At 45.5% G+C, this 17,699-nt stretch overlaps 2 protein-coding genes across 5 annotated transcripts; one reads left to right on the forward strand and one right to left on the reverse strand.

Annotated features, from left to right (window-relative positions):
• The first annotated feature begins 4,004 nt into the window (after positions 1 to 4,004).
• LOC133897753 (probable small nuclear ribonucleoprotein F) lies at positions 4,005 to 7,602 on the forward strand. 4 transcript variants are annotated; one of them, XM_062338581.1, is made up of 6 exons: positions 4,008 to 4,199; positions 5,576 to 5,663; positions 5,782 to 5,819; positions 5,953 to 6,017; positions 7,328 to 7,417; positions 7,557 to 7,602. In XM_062338581.1, exons 1-5 carry the CDS (start codon positions 4,194 to 4,196, stop codon positions 7,389 to 7,391), a joined length of 261 nt encoding a protein of 86 aa, XP_062194565.1. In that variant the 5' UTR covers positions 4,008 to 4,193; the 3' UTR covers positions 7,392 to 7,417; positions 7,557 to 7,602. The 4 variants fall into 4 exon arrangements, with proteins under 4 accessions (XP_062194574.1, XP_062194580.1, XP_062194565.1 ...); XM_062338590.1 differs by having other exon boundaries at positions 4,005 to 4,199; positions 5,953 to 6,001; positions 7,328 to 7,602; XM_062338596.1 differs by having other exon boundaries at positions 4,006 to 4,199; positions 5,619 to 5,663; positions 7,328 to 7,602.
• Positions 7,603 to 10,683: 3,081 nt separating this feature from the next.
• Positions 10,684 to 12,467, reverse strand: LOC133897780 (acyl transferase 7-like). The gene has a single exon (XM_062338607.1). The coding sequence runs from the start codon at positions 12,327 to 12,329 to the stop codon at positions 11,025 to 11,027; it is 1,305 nt and encodes a 434-aa protein (XP_062194591.1). The 5' UTR covers positions 12,330 to 12,467; the 3' UTR covers positions 10,684 to 11,024.
• Positions 12,468 to 17,699: the final 5,232 nt, after the last annotated feature.

The following is a 17,699-nucleotide window of genomic DNA, read 5'->3' on the forward strand; positions in this document are numbered from 1 at the left end:
TTTAAAAAAAAATCACAGTCCGGTGTTCATTCAGTCTGCTTGCTGATCTGAGCTAGCTGGTGTGTCCTGAACTTCCTGATCATTCTAGGTTCTAGATTATGTTACACTGACAGACAGCCTTGCTATGTTTAACATGAACTAGTACACTAACTTATTAGACAAATGGTACGTGGTTACGACCAAGTGTTGCTACACTATACCGTGCCACAGTACGGGTCGTAGCACAGTCGGGCGTTCTAGTCATACGTATAGCAGGTTTAACTTATTAGTACTTCGGAAGCTGCTCGTAGAGCAGTTGGTAAAAAGCTTAAGGTGAAGCTAGCCGGTCAGGGATTGATCCCTGGTATCATAAATTAGTCTTAGAAGGTTGGGTCAAGGACTCTTATCTTAAAAAAAAATAAAAAAACTTATTAGTACTAAAGTGCATGAGAAACCATGGATGTGAAGACGCAAAGATATTTATTAGGTAGTTCTAGATCACTACTTTATTACTTTAGCGTATGAGAAACCGTGAATATGAGGATATAAGGGTATTCATTAAGTAGCTCTAGATAACTACTTTAATTTATTTACTTTCTCAACTTAAATAGCTCAACTGACTAAGTTCGGGGTCGGCCCAATGAGCCATAAAAAGCAAAACTTGCATCCTAAGTGGATGGGAAACGCTTTGAATCTTGCCACGGATGCATGCCCTGAACTCGTTTTGTGCTCTACATGTGTCGGATAACACAGATTGTACCATGTAGCCGATAATTGTTGTTTTTTTAAGTTCTAGGGGTTAAAGCCCCAATCACCATTGCGTAGGACCAGATACAATTAATTTAGATCTCTTTCAACCTAATGTGATGGACCAAACAATTAATTTAGATCTCTTTCAACCTAATGTGATGGACCAAACAATTAATTTAGATGTGTTTGGATGTTTTATAGGGTGTTATCTATATGGAATATATATATATATATATATATATATATATATATATATATATATATGAGAAGTAGCCTGAGTGAAGTCATATTTGTTAAAAAGAAAATTGTTTATTTGGTTGTATCTGTCTAGACAGGTTGAGATGAATTTCTATTTAGTTAACTGAATCTGAGATCATATGAGCGGATGCAAGAGCTAAGATTTTGATTGGCTGCTTGTATGAAGGTGATTTTGTGATATTAATAAGTGAGTTCGCCTGCATGAGTGTATGCAGGAGCCTGCATCTACCAGTCCAGGCTGCGGATGTATATTTCCATCCGTTGGACCAGACTAGAACAGTGTATGCGAGCAACCAAACATGTTTCTCCTTAAGATTATGCGCATCCATCGACTAAGATTCATCCATACGGACAACCAATCACACCTTAGATTGTAGAGTACTCAATCAAAAGATGAAAGGGATCTCATGGGACAAAGGATCCTCCAGCTCTTGAACATAAGAATGATTTTGCTCCAGACCAGTGACATTCTTCTCCAAGCAGGACAGGGTCCACCATTAACATACCTATTTACAACAACGAGCGAAGAACTGATAACATACTCGCCGGCTGCGGGTACCCGTTGCCCACACACATACCTATGGACCCACCGACTTTCATTCCTAGTGCCTGCAGAATTATTAGGGCATATATTTGCCTTGTTCTTTTTTAACCAAAACATCCATTCTTCACTAATTTCACATGATAATCCCAAAATCAAACAACAACAATTGTATGACATAATAATTCAATTATCTCTGAACAAACAAATTTCATTTTACTAAAAAGTAGATCCATTGTTAATATACACTAATTCAGCAAAAACATACAAAAGTACTTAGTTCTTCTGAACAAACATACAAAACATACTACTTTAGCTATCTTTGAACAAACATATTTCATCTTACTACTTGCAAGGTATCACGATCACTCAACAATCGTCAACATTTGATCAATAATCAACAACGTTGGATCAAGAATCAATCCATTCAAGAAACACAAGAAAGAATGATAAGGAAACTCACCTAGGGAGAAGAAGAGGGGGAATTGACGGCTATAGTGGCGATGGAGGGCTCGTGCTCCTGCTCACCTTCTTCATGGAGGCATGGATCTCGTGAATCCGACCATGCACCTCCTCCCTGAGTTGGTACTCAGCGCCGCTTGTCGTAGATCTACTCGAGGCACTCGTGCTCGCTCCTGTTCCACTGGCATCTCCACCAGGCATGCCCGTGTCGCCGCTAGCTGCGCGTCCGTGGCCCCCTCCCTCCACCGCAGCTCTATCGCTGCTCACACACGTCGTTAGCTTGGATTGGGGGCAGGCGACGACAATGAGTCAGGGTTAGGGGCGGGTGGTGGGGAGCTAGGTGACGGGAAGCTGAGTGGCAGCGGGTAGCGGGGGCTACAGATGCAGCAGGGATTAAGGGATCGGGAGGGGGCTAGGGCTGGGGCTAGGAGTGACGTATTGACAGCAAAGGCTAGGGATTAAGAACTAGGGACTTGGAGTCTTGGACTTCTAGAGGGCCCACCTGTCATGGAGTATTAGACGGGTATACGGGTGCCACGAGCACAGGTAGGCTTTACTCATACCCATGTTTGTATACTTGTCAAGTAGTGTTTTTCACCCATAAACGTGCCCGTGGGTACCAAATGTAGAACATATCTGACCGTATTAGTGTATTTACTCATGAATAAACGGTAATAAGATATAATTGCCAACCCTAGTCCCAATTATAGGGGTGCACACTATAATTGTACTTAATTATAGGGGGTGTTGTGTAAAATGTTCAAGGGAGCCCACCATGCATGATCTTATCCGTCATTTTTACATCAAATGGCTCTAGCTCGCTTTTACTCTGGTAGCAAGCACCTGGTCAGGGTTCAAAAATCATTGAAAACCGCTCGAATATCACAAATATTGGTCAAATCAGTCCGCACCGTATTTAGAAATCGATCAGTTTTCAAATTTGAATTCAAAAAATTAAAAAAAATTATAAAATAAATCACAAAAGAATCTAAAAAATAACAGAGACAATTCTAAGACCTTATGTGAACTTTTTTTTTTTTGAAAAATATCGTTTGCATCATATTTCATGAAGAAGAAGTTAAAAAAAAGAAAGAAAATGCTGAAATGAGCCATATGAACATGATGATTTGGTTAATCACGTTAAGTAAAAGCTTAACATGCAAATACATATTTTTTAGGGCGTATCTTAAGAGGATCTTTAATATTAGTTTCACTTCATTTAGAGTTTTATTAATTTCTCTATAATTTTTACAAAGTTCACAAACATAAAGTGAACATATTAATAAAAAATATTGTAATCAACTTTTTCATGTCTACCATTATTTTTCCTACATAAATCATAATATTAGTAAACTAATAAAAGTGATTTCATTAATTTTGAAGATGTGATGGGTTAGTTATGAATTAATTAAGTTACAACATATTTACACAATTATGTATGTTACAATAACTATTTCATGAGTTTATGTATTTTTAAAAGACATAAGATCATAACTATTTCATAAGTTTATGTATTTTTAAAAGACATAGGATCATGTAAGAAGCCTAACAAAATTGGTTTCATGATTTTTGGATTAGTAAAGAATTAACTATGCATTTAACTAGGTTTAGCAAATACATTTTCTTAAAAAAATATTTAACTTTTTATGAGTATAAATACTTTTATCATTTAGATCATGTTACGAGGAAACCGACAAATTTATTTCACTTAATTTAAAGCTTTATTAATTTTACAAGGTTGAGCTATTTTTAGGGTTTTTTTTGTTGAACTTCGATACAATTCGAAAAATTCGTTCGATAAATCGGTAAAACTGAACGTTTTTGATAAATTTGTCTAAAATGCGTTCAATGCGGAATATGCGATTGGTTTTCGGTCCAAATCGAGCTGTTATCAAATATCGATTCATTCGATTTTTCTCTGATTTACAAATTTAATTGACTAAATTTTAAGCGAATTCTTATTAAATTTTAAATGGTTTTCACGATATTTACGAATTTCGGAAATTAGCTGGAGTCATGTTTTCGAATGTCAAACGAATTGGAACCCTGCACCCGATACGTCCTCGAGACGGTTCGCCCCCTCCTAAACCCTAGCTCCGTAGCTCGCGTCGCCTTTCGTCCTCTACTCTAATCTTGTCGACCCGCCACCGCCTTACTCCCTTTCTCATCGGCCCGCACCTGCAGCAGCAGCTAGTCTCTTCCAATGGCGGTAAGATCCTCCACCCCCTCTCTCTTTCTCGGTGATTTATGAACAGGATCTGTTTTCACTTCTGAATAATCGGTGTGTGGTTTGCTGCCAAATTTTCGTAGGCTGGTCTTAGTTTTTCCGTGATGTGCACAATTGGAGTCCAGATGCTTGCTTCCTATTGCGTGTTTAGGAGTAGTGCGTAGCCGCCCAACGACAGAGGATTTTGGGACACCTTGGTGGAATTCCAGCTAGATAGATAGATAGGTTGGATGTATGTATAATTTGAGATATTTGTGTCAATCCACTGTGATTTGTATGGGGGTGAAAGAGATAAGTCGTAATCTTGAGAGCGGAAGCGTTTTTTTTTCCTTGTTCAGAGTAGTTGTTCCGAAGCCACACTTTATTTTAGGAGTTGTTTGGATCTCTAGTTTTACTAAAAACAGACTTTAAAAAAAAAAGATTTGGGGCCTAACAACATAAAGTCTTATTTGGTTAGGGAATACTTGTACTGAGCATTGTGGGCAGTAGCCCTATCTATATACTTTGTTTTTGTAGCTAAGAAATGGATTTAAAATCCTGATGGCGTTTTTTCCGTTATACTAGCGATGTGTATACATCTAACCAACTCTTGCAGATTGCCTATATTACTGTATCTGGTAGTCTCGTTATGGATGCCATTGCTTGTTATTCATCTTTACACCATCAAAAGTTAAGACCAGTTATTTCACCATTGCCAGTACCAATGATGGCCTCATATCTTGGCTTGCACTTGCTTCTGTTAGCTCGATCCAAATATGTATCCACATTTGTCTGCAAGTGTATCCAAGCTCTGTTGGTTGGAACTTGGAAATTTTAACTTCACTTCTAAAACTCATAGTGATGTCAACCTTCAGGGGAAAAACATCAATTCTTACTGAGCTAGGCCATGCTTAAGCTATTAAGCATAATTCCATGTATGTTGTTAAAATATTCAACTGCTATAGCCACAAGAAAAGAAACAATAATGGACTGATAATCAGATACCGTACTTGATTCATGGTGATTGACCTGTTTATACATCTGTGCTATGATATTCAATTTGTTCAGGATTATTAGTATGACATTCTAAATTTCTAATTCTATCAATGATGAGCCACTGGGTACCATCCATGTCATATTGTGTCTGAACTTCTGATCCTATTTATGCACCAGACTGATGCGGTGCCTTCTAGTAAAATTTTATGCGTTACTTACCATTTGTTGTTGAAAAGTTACCATCTAGTTGACTCGTGGAATTCACTAATAATGAGAAGTAAAGAAGTCAAAACAATGAAATAACAGTCTGTTTATGTATATTTGCCAACCATAATATAGCATTACCTTATGGTACACTTACTAATGAATTGTTGTTTTGGCAGACTGTGCCAGTTAACCCAAAACCTTTCTTGAACAATCTGACAGGGAAGCCTGTAATTGTCAAACTTAAGTGGGGTATGGAGTACAAAGGTAATTTCTGTTTTTTTCGTATTCAGTTGATTTGTTTCAATTTTTAACTGTTATATTTTATTCTCCAGATATTGCCCTCCCCTTAAATATACTGATGGACATTTGTTTACTTTCGCAGGGTATCTCGTTTCTGTGGACTCCTATATGAATCTTCAGGTACTAGACTGGATCTTTTACAGTTTGGCTGTTGTACTAATAGACTTATCATCTTTTTTTTTCCTGAAAGCTCTTCATCTATGGAATATAGAACATGCAAGAAATTTATTACTGCCTTGTCTGCTGTTTACAGCTTGCTAACACAGAGGAGTACATTGACGGACAATTCTCTGGAAACCTGGGTGAGATTCTGATCAGGTAGTAATCCTGATCCTTTTCTTCTAGCCTGCGTCAAGCAGTATAGTCTTGTTAATCTAGATACAACCCAGTGAAAGTGCATGCCGTCATCCTGCTGTGCAAGTACTGATGTTATGAAAATATAAGGTTAGTTTAGATCTGCAAAAGTAGAAAATTAGGGATCCATAATAACTGTCATCAGTTTGTAAACTTTCAAGAATCGAGATGTTCAATCTATCTACAGTTGGGATGCATCCCGCACGCAGGTTACATAAGTGGTTATTTGGATCAATAAATTATAAATCACTTTTCATAAAGTAAGTTTCATGTAGAATTTTAGGAAACCCACTTTTAGGCTGTTATTCTGTTAGTTTTGATTTTCAGAATATCTGTTTGGATATATTAATGCAATGTTTGTTTGAATTAACAAGGAATGCACTTTATACACTCCGCACACACCTGGCATGCTCTGTACACCAAGATCCCATTCCTTCTCCCATTTTCTCCAGTTCTTATCGCAAAGTGCATGGACCATCATTCATCAATCATCTTCCTGGTACCTCTCCACTCACCTGAAAATGCTATCCACTCCTCACAGCGAGAAAAAGCTCAAAAGATCTGAAAGCTGCTACCGACTCTTTGCCGGTGGACGCGGATCAATGCTCGCTGTTTGGATAAGGCCTCCAAGGCCGAAGATCAAGCACACAACTGAGCAGAGCACACGACAGCCAAGGTGTTCTGGCCGTTTGGCTGATAAACGACGTCATCGGCCTGCTGAACCTTGTCACTTCTGGCCTCGTCGGTACCTATTGCCACGCCACCTACCGCGTTGTGAAGTTTGCTGCTCCCACTTGTCCTCATCGTCGCATTCCTCTGCTCTGAGGCTTCCTCATAGTTGTTTTGCTGTTGGGGCAGACTCTTGTTCGCCGAGATGTTTAGGCCAAGCCATTGTGCTCTCCACTCTGCTTCATCTTGGCTGACTCCGTCCTTGGCCATGGGGCGGCCTTGCGAAAGATAGTTGGGTTGTTAAGAACTGGGTACCAGAAACTCGTTTTGTGAAAAACTACTTTTTTTTTTTGTGACAAAACCAGAAATTCTGAGTTTACAGAAAACTAGTTTTACCTATCCTGAAGAACCGAACAAACATTTCTAAAAATCAGGCTAAAACCGCTTTTAGCTAACCTGGTTTTCAGAATAATGGAGATCCAAACAACCCCTAAGGTTTTTTTTTCTGTGTGGCGATTGACTTATAATTTTATCAGTCTGAACTTTGTCTTTTATCATATTCAGTCGTCCCTTGTATGATTCATTTCTGTTTCCTCCATCTACAGGTGCAACAACGTTCTGTATCTCCGAGGTGTTCCAGAGGATACAGAGATAGAGGACGCGGAGTGAGAAGGCATGGACCTAGATTGATGGATGTAATATGCTTCTGACAACAACATACTAGTTTAGCCTTTTTCAGATGCACTCTACTGATACAGTATCCCTGATCATGTACCATTTGCTTGCTGCCGTTCTATCCATAACTTTCCAGTCTTGTGATTTGTGACTCAACAGGTTAGCAGTAGACATGAAGAAGAAAATAACAAAATTGTCACAGCAATGATGCCTTGCCGCGGTTTGAAATTTCTGCTGATGGTCATGGTACTGCATTGCCGAGATCAAGTTCAAACAATTTTTAGTTAATTGGTGAAGCTACAGGGGCTGGTGGCTTGGTGCAACTTCATGTTACTTGCTGCTCGGGTGTTTTGTTGCATACGTTTTCTTTAGCTTAGCTTTTGGAATCTTGATCCGTTTCTTGTGGCGGATCAAATGGCTGGGGACCCTGCAAGTAATCAGAACGATTAACCAACCATAATATGTTTTTTCTGGTCACTTGGGACTGTTACGCAATACGCGTTACGCTTATGAAATCAAGGTCAGGAGACGAGCATGAGGAAACTGAAGGCAAAAATGCGAAACTAAAGTCAGGTAAAAAAGTTTGTGGCGAGTAGTTTGTCATATTTTCACTGTTGGAGCTGTTTGAACTGGAGTTTCCTCTCCACAATCAATTGCCTCCCAGCCGGAAATTACAAAGAGCGTTGTCTAGGATTGTAATTCACAACAACTAAATCTTCAGCTGATTGGTGAAGCTATAGGGTTGGTGGCTTGGCGCAAGTTGATGCTGCTTGCTGCCCATGTGTTTCTTGCATATGTTTTCTTTAGCATAGTTCTTGGAATCTTGATCCGTTTCTTGTGGCAGATCAAATGGTTGGGGATGCTGCAAATAGTCTTTGAAATATCAGGGATCCTGCAGATGTCAGAACGATTGAGAACCAGACTGGGCACCATAAGATAGATTAAGCAACCACAGACCCCACACCATCATTAATGCTAGGGAACAATGACCTATCAGATAAGTTTATTTTATATGCTAGATAATTTTTTTAGAAAGATGGAGTACTATACTAGATCTATTAAATAAAACAGGACTTTCTAATTATCCCATCCATGTTATGGTGTTGTTTTAAGCAACAAATAGTCCTGTTTAAATCTCCTATGCATTCCAATTTCTTCAAAAAAATTATTTCCTTTCGGAACAATTATGTCCTCACACAAACACGTAGCGGTCTGATAGATATGAGAGCAGGTTTCTGGACAGCATTTTTGACAAATAATTCATTTCTTGTAGAAGAGCATCGAGATAGCAACAGTGCAACACACTGCCAGATAAAGCGAGCTGAGTGTAATAAGGTCGCTAAGTGCGACCAACTAACCATGAGTGCGGTGATCTAGTTCCATCGAAAAGTTTTGGCTGCCTGATGTGGAGTTATAGTAGAGTTATAGTAGTATTCTCTTCGAACGTAAATACATGATATTTTGTATTATATCGGTTTGTCGGTGATATGGGAACTAGGGGTCTCCGAGTTTCGAGGCCAGGACAGCAAAGTGCCACGTGGCGCCCTCCCTCGAGGTTTATCTCCCTAAGGTTCGAGAAGACTAAGTCCCGGGAGAGGGTGATCGGGGTCATAAATAGTGGTCCCCGAGCACCCAAGTTCCCCGATGATTAGAGAAGACCAAATCCCTAGAGAGGGTGCTTGGGGCCATGAGCAGTGGCCCCCGAGCAACCGAGTTCCCCGATAACAAGAAAAAATAGTTCTGAGAGAGAGTGCTCGGTGCCGTGAACAGTGGTCCCCGAACGCTCGGTTTCCCGAGGACCCAAGCAACCAAGTTCCGGAAGAGAGTGATCGGGGCCATGTTAGTGGTCCCCGAGCACCCGGTTCCCCGAGGACCAAGAGAGGGCATATCCGAGAGAGAGTGCTCGGGACTGTGAATAGTAATCCCCGAGCACTCACAGTTCCCCGAGGGCTTGAGAAGTCCTTGTCGGTGGTCCCCATAGGGGCTCAGCGGTGAGGTGACAACTGGTGAGAGGTCCGGTGCCGCATTTAAGAGGGCGCGTGGTCTGTTACTTCCAACCACTCCCCCCACGCTTGCTGTCAGTCCCTGCCCTGGCCTGGCAGGGAGGCGTGGGGACATTTAATGCACGGGTCCCATCGCGCGTCATCCGGCGCGCCTCGGGATAACGCCGCAGAGCTCGAGGCACCCCGCCTGCCGCCCTGCTGTGTCAAGCTTGCTCTGACCGGGCGGGCACGCCGGGCTGCTCGGTGGCTGCCTGGTGGGCCCTCCCCGTAGTGCCCGTTGAAAAGCGGAATGATGACGAACAAGACCGGACGGGGGCGCGTTTTCAACCCTCCCCGTCACCTCGCGCAGCAGCCCATGATGATTGCTTTCCATTTATGGCGTCTCGAAACTCACGCCATCCTTTCTGGGCACGCTACCGCCCCGACGGGTACATAAGGCGGGACGGGCTCCCCGAAAAACAACAGACCGAGAGACGGAAAGAGTCTTGACGAACACTGAGATCCAGAGAACACACAAGATAGAGGCTTGAATCAATCGAAGAATAAGGAGCATAAAGCTCTAGACTTAGACAAATATTCTTGTAACACAGCAGATTCTCAAAGAGACTCTCTCAGAGCATTTATAGCATACACACAGGAGTAGGGTGTTACGCTCAGTGCGACCCGAATCTGTCTAAAAATCCCCTGAGCATTTACTTCCTCCTGCATCCGATCATTCCACTCCACCTGCATCTTATTTACTTCCATTTATTTCACCTACGAAGCAGGTTCAGAATCATCCCCTGGCCGAATCTCAAAAGGGTCCCTCCGGATCCCCGCTTGAGGAGTTCACCCTCCGACACCGTTCTTTTTAGATATTTTAGTATTTAACATATAAATAAGGTTGTAATAATTTTTTTCATGTATGATATGTTTATACTTTTTATTTCTCTTACATTAAATCAATGACACATAAGCCAACAATCCAACACACTCATTGAATTGAAATTTTATTTTCTAATAACCTTTAATATGAGCACTCTAATAAAACACCATATTAAAAACCTAAAACGACATCTATTTGAGAACGAAATCAAATTATTAAAACGATATCTATTTGAGAATCGAGATAGTAGAAGGTTCAGTCAAACTTTTAAAATTTTGACTAACAGTGGCTTTCAAAATATTTAGTTTGAAGACCTTTAAATCATACTGTAGATGTGTCTTGAAAAAAACTTTTATATTATTATAAATACAATGGATTTTATAAATATATTTTAATAAAAATAGTGGTCAAAACCATGTATTGAAAATCGTGTTTTATTCAAAACATATGTACCATCTAGTTCCAGATATATTGAAGTGTGCACACAGTTTTGAAGCCCTAGCTTGCCCTTACCAAATGCAATCACCAAATCCAATATTGGTCAAAGTAGCTGGTAGCTTCCCACCAAATGCAATACAATTTTGAAAAAAATCTCCGAATTCAGGAGCTACGTACACACCACCAAGAACACTCATCAATCCACCTATTAGTTATGTAATCCAATACCAATCATATCTAATTACCGGCCTAATCACGCAATTAACCTTAACCATTTTCCTTCGCCTTGGGCTTCTCTGACTCGCTCTCCTTGAGACTCCTTCAGCTCATGTCGAGCATGCCCTCGTGGAAGGCGGCGACGCGGTCGGGGGTGACGCACTGCGTGATCAGCCGCGCACCTGGCTTGTGGGCCCACGGTCTCACCAGAATACACGTGGCGATGTAGTCCAGGTTTGTCAGTGGCACTACATGCGCGGGCGGGCCCCACCCATAGTCCACCTCGGCGAACCCGAGCCGCGTCCAGTCGGACACCAGCAGCGTCCGGTAGTCCGACGTGATCTGGTACGGGTCCACGCCGCCGGCGCCCATCTCCCCCGCCGCCCACCGCCCGAAATCCGTTGGCATCCGCCGTTTCCCGTCCTTGATGAGCTTCACCACCTCCGTCACCGAGGACCCCGCCACCTTGCCCGCGGGCGCCGACACGCGCATGATGTAGTAGCAGTTGCCGTAGAACCCGGCGCCGCCGCGCGGGAGGGAAGCGTGCAGCATTGGGCGCGCGTTCATGGCGAAGCAGAGATGGACGGGGGAATCCGGCTCGAACCCCGCCGCGCGGGTGCGGCTCTGCCACGCCTTGGCGATCAGCACCTCGAACGCCGAGCACCAGCCGCCCACGCCCGCGTGCGCCGCGTTGTACTGGCTCTTGAAGTGGTCGATGTAGTCCGCCGAGATGTCGATGGCGAGGTACTCGAGCCGCTTGGCGCCCGCGGGCTCCGGAAGGCTCCCGATCAGGGCGCAGGACGGGTCCGGGATCGCCTCGCGGCCCCACTGCGGCACGACCGACACGCTCTCCGTGCCGCGCGCCAACTCGCCGATGGCGTTCATGAACTGCGCGGCGCCTGGGCCGTCGGCCACCGCGTGGCTGAACCGGAAGCCGACGACGAAGCCGCCGCACGCGAAGGAGGTGACCTGGACGAGCAGCACAAGCTCGCGCTCGTCCTCCTGGGCGGGCGTGGGCGGGAGGAGCTCGTCCTTGGGGATCATGAGCGGGGCCTCCAGGTAGTCCACGTCCTCGAGGCTGCAAGCAGCCGCGGCCTCGGTGAACCAGACGCCAGCGTTGCTGCAGTCCACCTCCTGCTGCGCGCCGGCGTCTGAGAGGACCAAGCGGCCGGCGAGCGGGTAGTAATGGACCAAGGCCCGAGCCAGGGCCGTCTCAATCGTCTTGGCTGGGCTAGCAGCGGCATCAATGTCGCGGTCTAGATCCGGCTTGAACACGTGGAGCGACTCGATCAGCGCCATCTGGGTGGGGTACCGGTCGAGCCACGACAGCCGGAGTGGTCCGACCGGCGTGGGCTCGGCCGGGGCCACCCGGCGTTGCGCGAGCCGCTCGATGGACTTCGCCGCCGCCATGAGGCGCAGAATGGATCGAGCTGCTGCTTGCTTGCTTGCTGGAAGGACGGGAGACGGGGAGGGGGTAGCAGAGATTCCGAGACTGACCAGGTAGCAGCTAGTGCTCCTTGCTCTTTCTTGCTCTGATTTGGTTGTTGCCTTGACTTGGCTCGGAAGGGAAGGGAGGGAGGGTATTTATAGAGGGAAAGGGAGGGTTGGGTGACGAGGATGGGAGTCGGACGGAACGCGTCCACGGACCCACATGTCAAGGATGTCTGCTCCTGTGAGTTCCTACGTCGGGGTCAAAGATGGTGCCATGGTGGAGCCGAGCTAGCTGGGGCTTTCCCAGCACTAACCAATTCCAGCCTCGTGCTCCATAGAAGACGGAGGAACACAACACTGTGCACACGTGTGCGCTGCATCAGCTCCTGTTCTTCAGCTTGCTGCAATCATGCGTTCCTATTTCCGACCTAATTCAGTACAGTGTTTTTTAAACCTGCATACTTAACTGTATAGTACTAATAGTTTCTCCTCAACAGGTTATTTTTACTTATACACACTAGCTCTATTCGTGATATATATTACATCAATAAGAACATCACGAGCTAGTTACTATAGCATGTATGCAATTGTAGCAAGTGGACAGAGAGCTCTTTATTCAGTTTAAATGACAGTCTAGATTCCGCATTGAAGCAAAAGCAAAATAATCATAGCTGAGAAGATGTATTTCCATCTGGTTAGACTTCCTTTTATTTTGTGTCATATGTTCTAGGTTGTTGTTTCTTTAATTGTGGTTGTGTGCATATTTGTTATGTAGAGATCGGGAATAAACTCTTGTAATTATATCAGCTTGATGTAATAATTTAATAATGATCCCTTCTCCCTAAAAAAATACTAATAGCTTCTGAAACTTGTGTCGAATATCTAAGTATAGTGTATATACGTATAAGAAGTATACCATATATGTGAAGAGTATATCATATGCATACTTAACAACTCTGGATATTACAGAACCGAATATGCGGTATCTAATACTCTCAGAATCTAGAAGGTGTATACTAAGAAGTCCTCGATTACTTACCCAACTCGAGAAGACTAGTATCCATAACAGATTTATCTACTTGAGCGACAAGAAGAACTCCCTATCGACTATGTCTCGAGTGCACATCGGCACTAGATTTTCTGACGTCAGCTTTAACGACCATTTCAGGTCAACTGTGATCACCCTCGAATCACCCCTAGCCAGGTCGAAGATCACGTTCGGAACTACGATCTTTTGTTGGTACCATCAAGATGAACTGATCCACACCGGTATTATCAAGTTTAGACTATTTGACGCATACTGTGAGGTGAGACATCTCGAGTGAAATCCCAAGGAGCTCAATGTTCTTTAATGCATGGACACTGACAACGATGAGGATGGCGATGATGACTCCACCTCTAGCTAGAGCAGCTGAACAGGTCAATTCGTGTTCATGGCTAAATGAGATAATACCCCACCTGCTAACCCGATGGTGGTAGATCCACACGCCATGGTAAACAATGGCACGGAAATCCCTAAGGATCCAATGGTGGTAGCCATCCCTCATGGTACCAGCATTGCCGGTGACATGCTACCGGAAACATCTACAACTAGAGACTTATGTGTCCTTGACACAACTCTCCATCGACGGACCGTAGGAGGTCATATACCTCCTGGTCTTTAACGATGACTTCCGGTGGACACACCTCCACCGCCAGCACCAAGGGACAAGCTCCCCTAGAATAGGAACCGCAGAACAACATCATCTCGACCCTAGCCAAGTTTGGGCAGCGATGTTTTTAGCACTCTGGTTGCTAATGTCCAGGAAGCCCATTTTGATTCTAAGATCTCTTCCAGAGTTGGATCCTGTCGGTGTATTCGGAACCAGGGGTCCCTAAGTCCCGAGACCAGGCCGGTCATCCGCCACATGTCACCATCCCGCAAGGTCCACCCTGCAAGATAAGAAGAAGCTAAGTCCCGGGAGAAGGTGCTCGGGGCCGTCGCCTCTGGTTCCCGAGCACCCCAGTTCCCCGATGATCCGCAGAGCCCAAATACCGGGAAGGAAGTGCTCGGAAAGGTTTCTCACTTACCCCCGAGTACTGTAGTCCCCCGATGATCCAAAACAAGTGCTCGGGAGAGAGTGCTCGGGGCTGCACGTGGCAGCCCCCGAGGACTCGGTTCCCCGAAGGTCTCGCCCAAGTGCTCGGGAGAGAGTGCTCGGGGCTGCACGTGGCAGCCCCCGAGAACTCGGTTCCCCGAAGGTCCCACCGAAGTACTCGGGAGAGAGTGCTCGGGGCTGCACATGGCAGCCCCCGAGGACTCGGTTCCCCGAAGGTCCCACCGAAGTGCTCGGGAGAGAGTACTCGGGGCTGCACGTGGCAGCCCCCGAGGGCTCGGTTCCCCGAAGGTCTCACCCAAGTACTCGGGAGAGAGTGCTCGGGGCTGCACGTGGCAGCCCCCGAGGACTCGGTTCCCTGAAGGTTCGCGCAAGATCGTCCGACGACTCGAAGAGTCCCATCGTCGGGGTGTCAGCCAGTCAAAAGGCCCAATACCGCATTTAATGGGCACGCGCAGCCTGACATCCTGACATTCTCAGCTGCCCACGCCCCAGTGTCAGACCCTGCCATGCACTGGCAGGGGGGCGTGGGTCCATTAAATGCACGGGTCCCGTCCCGTTTCATCCGGGTGCCTCGGGATAACGTTGCCAGAATCGAAGCGCTCCGCCTGCCACCCTGCCCTAGCGGAAGAACAAGACAGGGTGGGCGCACTGGGCACCTCTGAGGCTGCCCGGTGGGCCCCCTCAATGGCGCCGAAGGGCCTCCACAGTGGCGGGTGGTCGGATGCACGCCGCATCTTCGCCAAGACAGAATGATGGCACCTTTCTCCGTGGCGCCTTGGCACTCGCACCCCCTCTTTCCCATTCAGGATATGTTGAGGTCGGCGCGCCTATAAAAGGAAAGGATGAAGAACACGTAAAAAAGGGTGGAAAAGAGGAAGCTCTCTAGAGACACAGACCGAAGAACAAGGCAAAGAAAAGCCCGACAACGCCCACGCTCGAACCAGCTCAAGCCGAGCTAGAACACGAGAGCCTCAAGCTCTCTGTAAACGGCTCTCCCCTGTAACCAGATACATCCTTGAAGAATTCCCTTCAAGGATAAATATAGCACTCACACAGGAGTAGGGTGTTACGCCTCCGTGCGGCCCGAACCTGTCTAAACCCCGGTGCACCCATTTTTCTCGCACTAGGGTGATCATCTCCCACCAGCCACTGCATTTGTTTCCGTTCCCGCTTATTTCCCAAACAAGCTTATCCAGGATCATCCCCCCGGCCGAATCTCTAAAAAGGGGTCTCTCGGGATCCCTGCGACAGGAGTTCATCCTCCGACAGATCCGGTGAGTCATTTAACCCCTATGGTTAACCAGGTCAGGACCTTACTCGATGTGACCCAAATCCAAGCCGCTAGAGAAAACAATCCTAGTAACTCTAGGTGCCCCAGTCGGTAAGGCGCTGGATCGAGGAGCCACAGACGCGAGTATCCTCGAGTCGAGGGATCCTAGGCGAGAATCTCAGGTGATCGAGCCCGAGCACCACTTTGCGGGTCAAACTATAATTGCCCTACCTATAGGCATAGGAACCAGGAAGACCTAAGAAATCACATTCCTCATATTTGGCATGATCTACGTATAGTGATGGACAACCGTCACGAGGAACGTCGCGAGGATGACCTCCACCATTAAGATCATAGATCTCCAGGATGAGATGGTCGACGTGACTCCCCTGCTCGAAGGAATAGGCATGATAGTCCTCCCCCACCTCCTAAAGAATTTGATGGAGGCTGCAAAACTTTCGTACATAAGCTTCGATCGATATGGTGGCCCAAGAAGTTCAAGGCGGGCTCGATCTAGAAATATGATGGGAAGATCAACCCCAACCAGTGGCTACAGATCTATACCACTATTATTCAATCCGCAAGTGGCGACAACAAGGTAATGGTCAATTATCTACTGATCGCGCTTGATGGTCTCGTCAGGTCCTAGTTGTTGAACATGCCTCCTAACTCGATCCGATCGTGGCCCAAATTAAAGGCTCAGTTCATAGCCAACTTCCAAGGCACATTCAAGTGCCTAGGAACGGAGAACGATCTCCATCAACTGGACTAGGGTGAGGACGAGTCACTCTGAGATTTCATATGTCGGTTCAACGACAAGCATAACACGATCCCAAACATCTCTAACGAGTCAGTCATCATCGCCTTCAAGCGAGGCGTCCAGGACATGATTCTGCTTGGGAAGATGGCTACTCGAAAGATCTGCATGGTCAAAGAGCTCTTCGAGTTAGCCGACAAGTGTGCAAAGCAAGCAGAAGCCTAGGTACGCACCAAAAATCCTCAATTTGTCAAGTACAAGTCTGAGTCCTCGAAGAACGGGGAAAAAGAACAAACTCGGTGATAAGAGCAAGGGTCCAGATACAACCATAGATGTCGTTGACAGGAGAAAGTCACGCAATATTGGGGAAAACAAAGGCCTAAGTTGAGGTGGTGGGAAGTGGTGTCCCGTTCATCGGACCAGCCAACACGATTTTGATGAATACCATGTCATCAAATAGAAGGTCGTTGAAAAGTTCAAGACTGTTGTTGCTGAGCATAACAACAAACAGGCCAAGCCAAACATTAATGGTGATGAGCTCGAATTCCACGAGGCCAACCAAAGTCTAGCACATATCTTGGGAGGATCTGTCATGTATTAATGTAAAAGGAAGTACAAGGCAGTCAAACGAGAGGTTAATTTGGCTCTGACTGGGCCTACTCGATATTTCATGTGGTCGGAGGTTCTGATCACCTTCAATCAAGTTGACCACCCAGCCACAATTCCACACCTTGGTCGATACCCGGTTGTGGTCCAACCGACTATCCTCAACATCAAAATCACAAAAAACTTTGGTCGACAGGGGTAGTTTGCTTAACCTTATCTACGCCAAGACCCTAAACAAGATGGGAGTTTAGAGGTTGGAGTTTAAGGTAGGAGTTGAGACTTTCCATGGTATAACCCCTAACTCATCGACCGTGCCCTGGGCCAGATCGAGTTGCCGATCATGTTTGGCACGTCCGACAACTTCTGTACAAAGAAGCTTACCTTCGATGTCGCATACTTCAAGACAACATACAACATGATCCTAGGCCGCCCAATACCGAACAAGTTTATGGCAGTGGTGCACTATGCATACCAGACGCTCAAGATTTCGGGTCCCAAAGGGGTCATAACTATCATTGGAGATCAACACACAACGGTCAAATGCGACAAGCAAAGTCTAGGTATGATTGAACACCCTAGTCGAGCAACAACCACTTCTAAAGGCACAGTTTCCAAGT

Source organism: Phragmites australis, chromosome 2 (assembly GCF_958298935.1).
Source record: "Phragmites australis chromosome 2, lpPhrAust1.1, whole genome shotgun sequence".
Taxonomy (NCBI): Eukaryota; Viridiplantae; Streptophyta; class Magnoliopsida; order Poales; family Poaceae; genus Phragmites; species Phragmites australis.

Bases quoted from the DNA above. Each gene is read 5' to 3' on its own strand.
- LOC133897753 (XM_062338581.1), top strand. The intron at 5,664-5,781 runs GTAATTTCTGTT...TTACTTTCGCAG, and splicing joins GTGGGGTATGGAGTACAAAG to GGTATCTCGTTTCTGTGGAC. The intron at 6,018-7,327 runs GTAGTAATCCTG...CTCCATCTACAG, and splicing joins CTGGGTGAGATTCTGATCAG to GTGCAACAACGTTCTGTATC.
- LOC133897780 (XM_062338607.1), bottom strand. From the start codon at position 12,329: ATGGCGGCGGCGAAGTCCATCGAGCGGCTCGCGCAACGCCGGGTGGCC.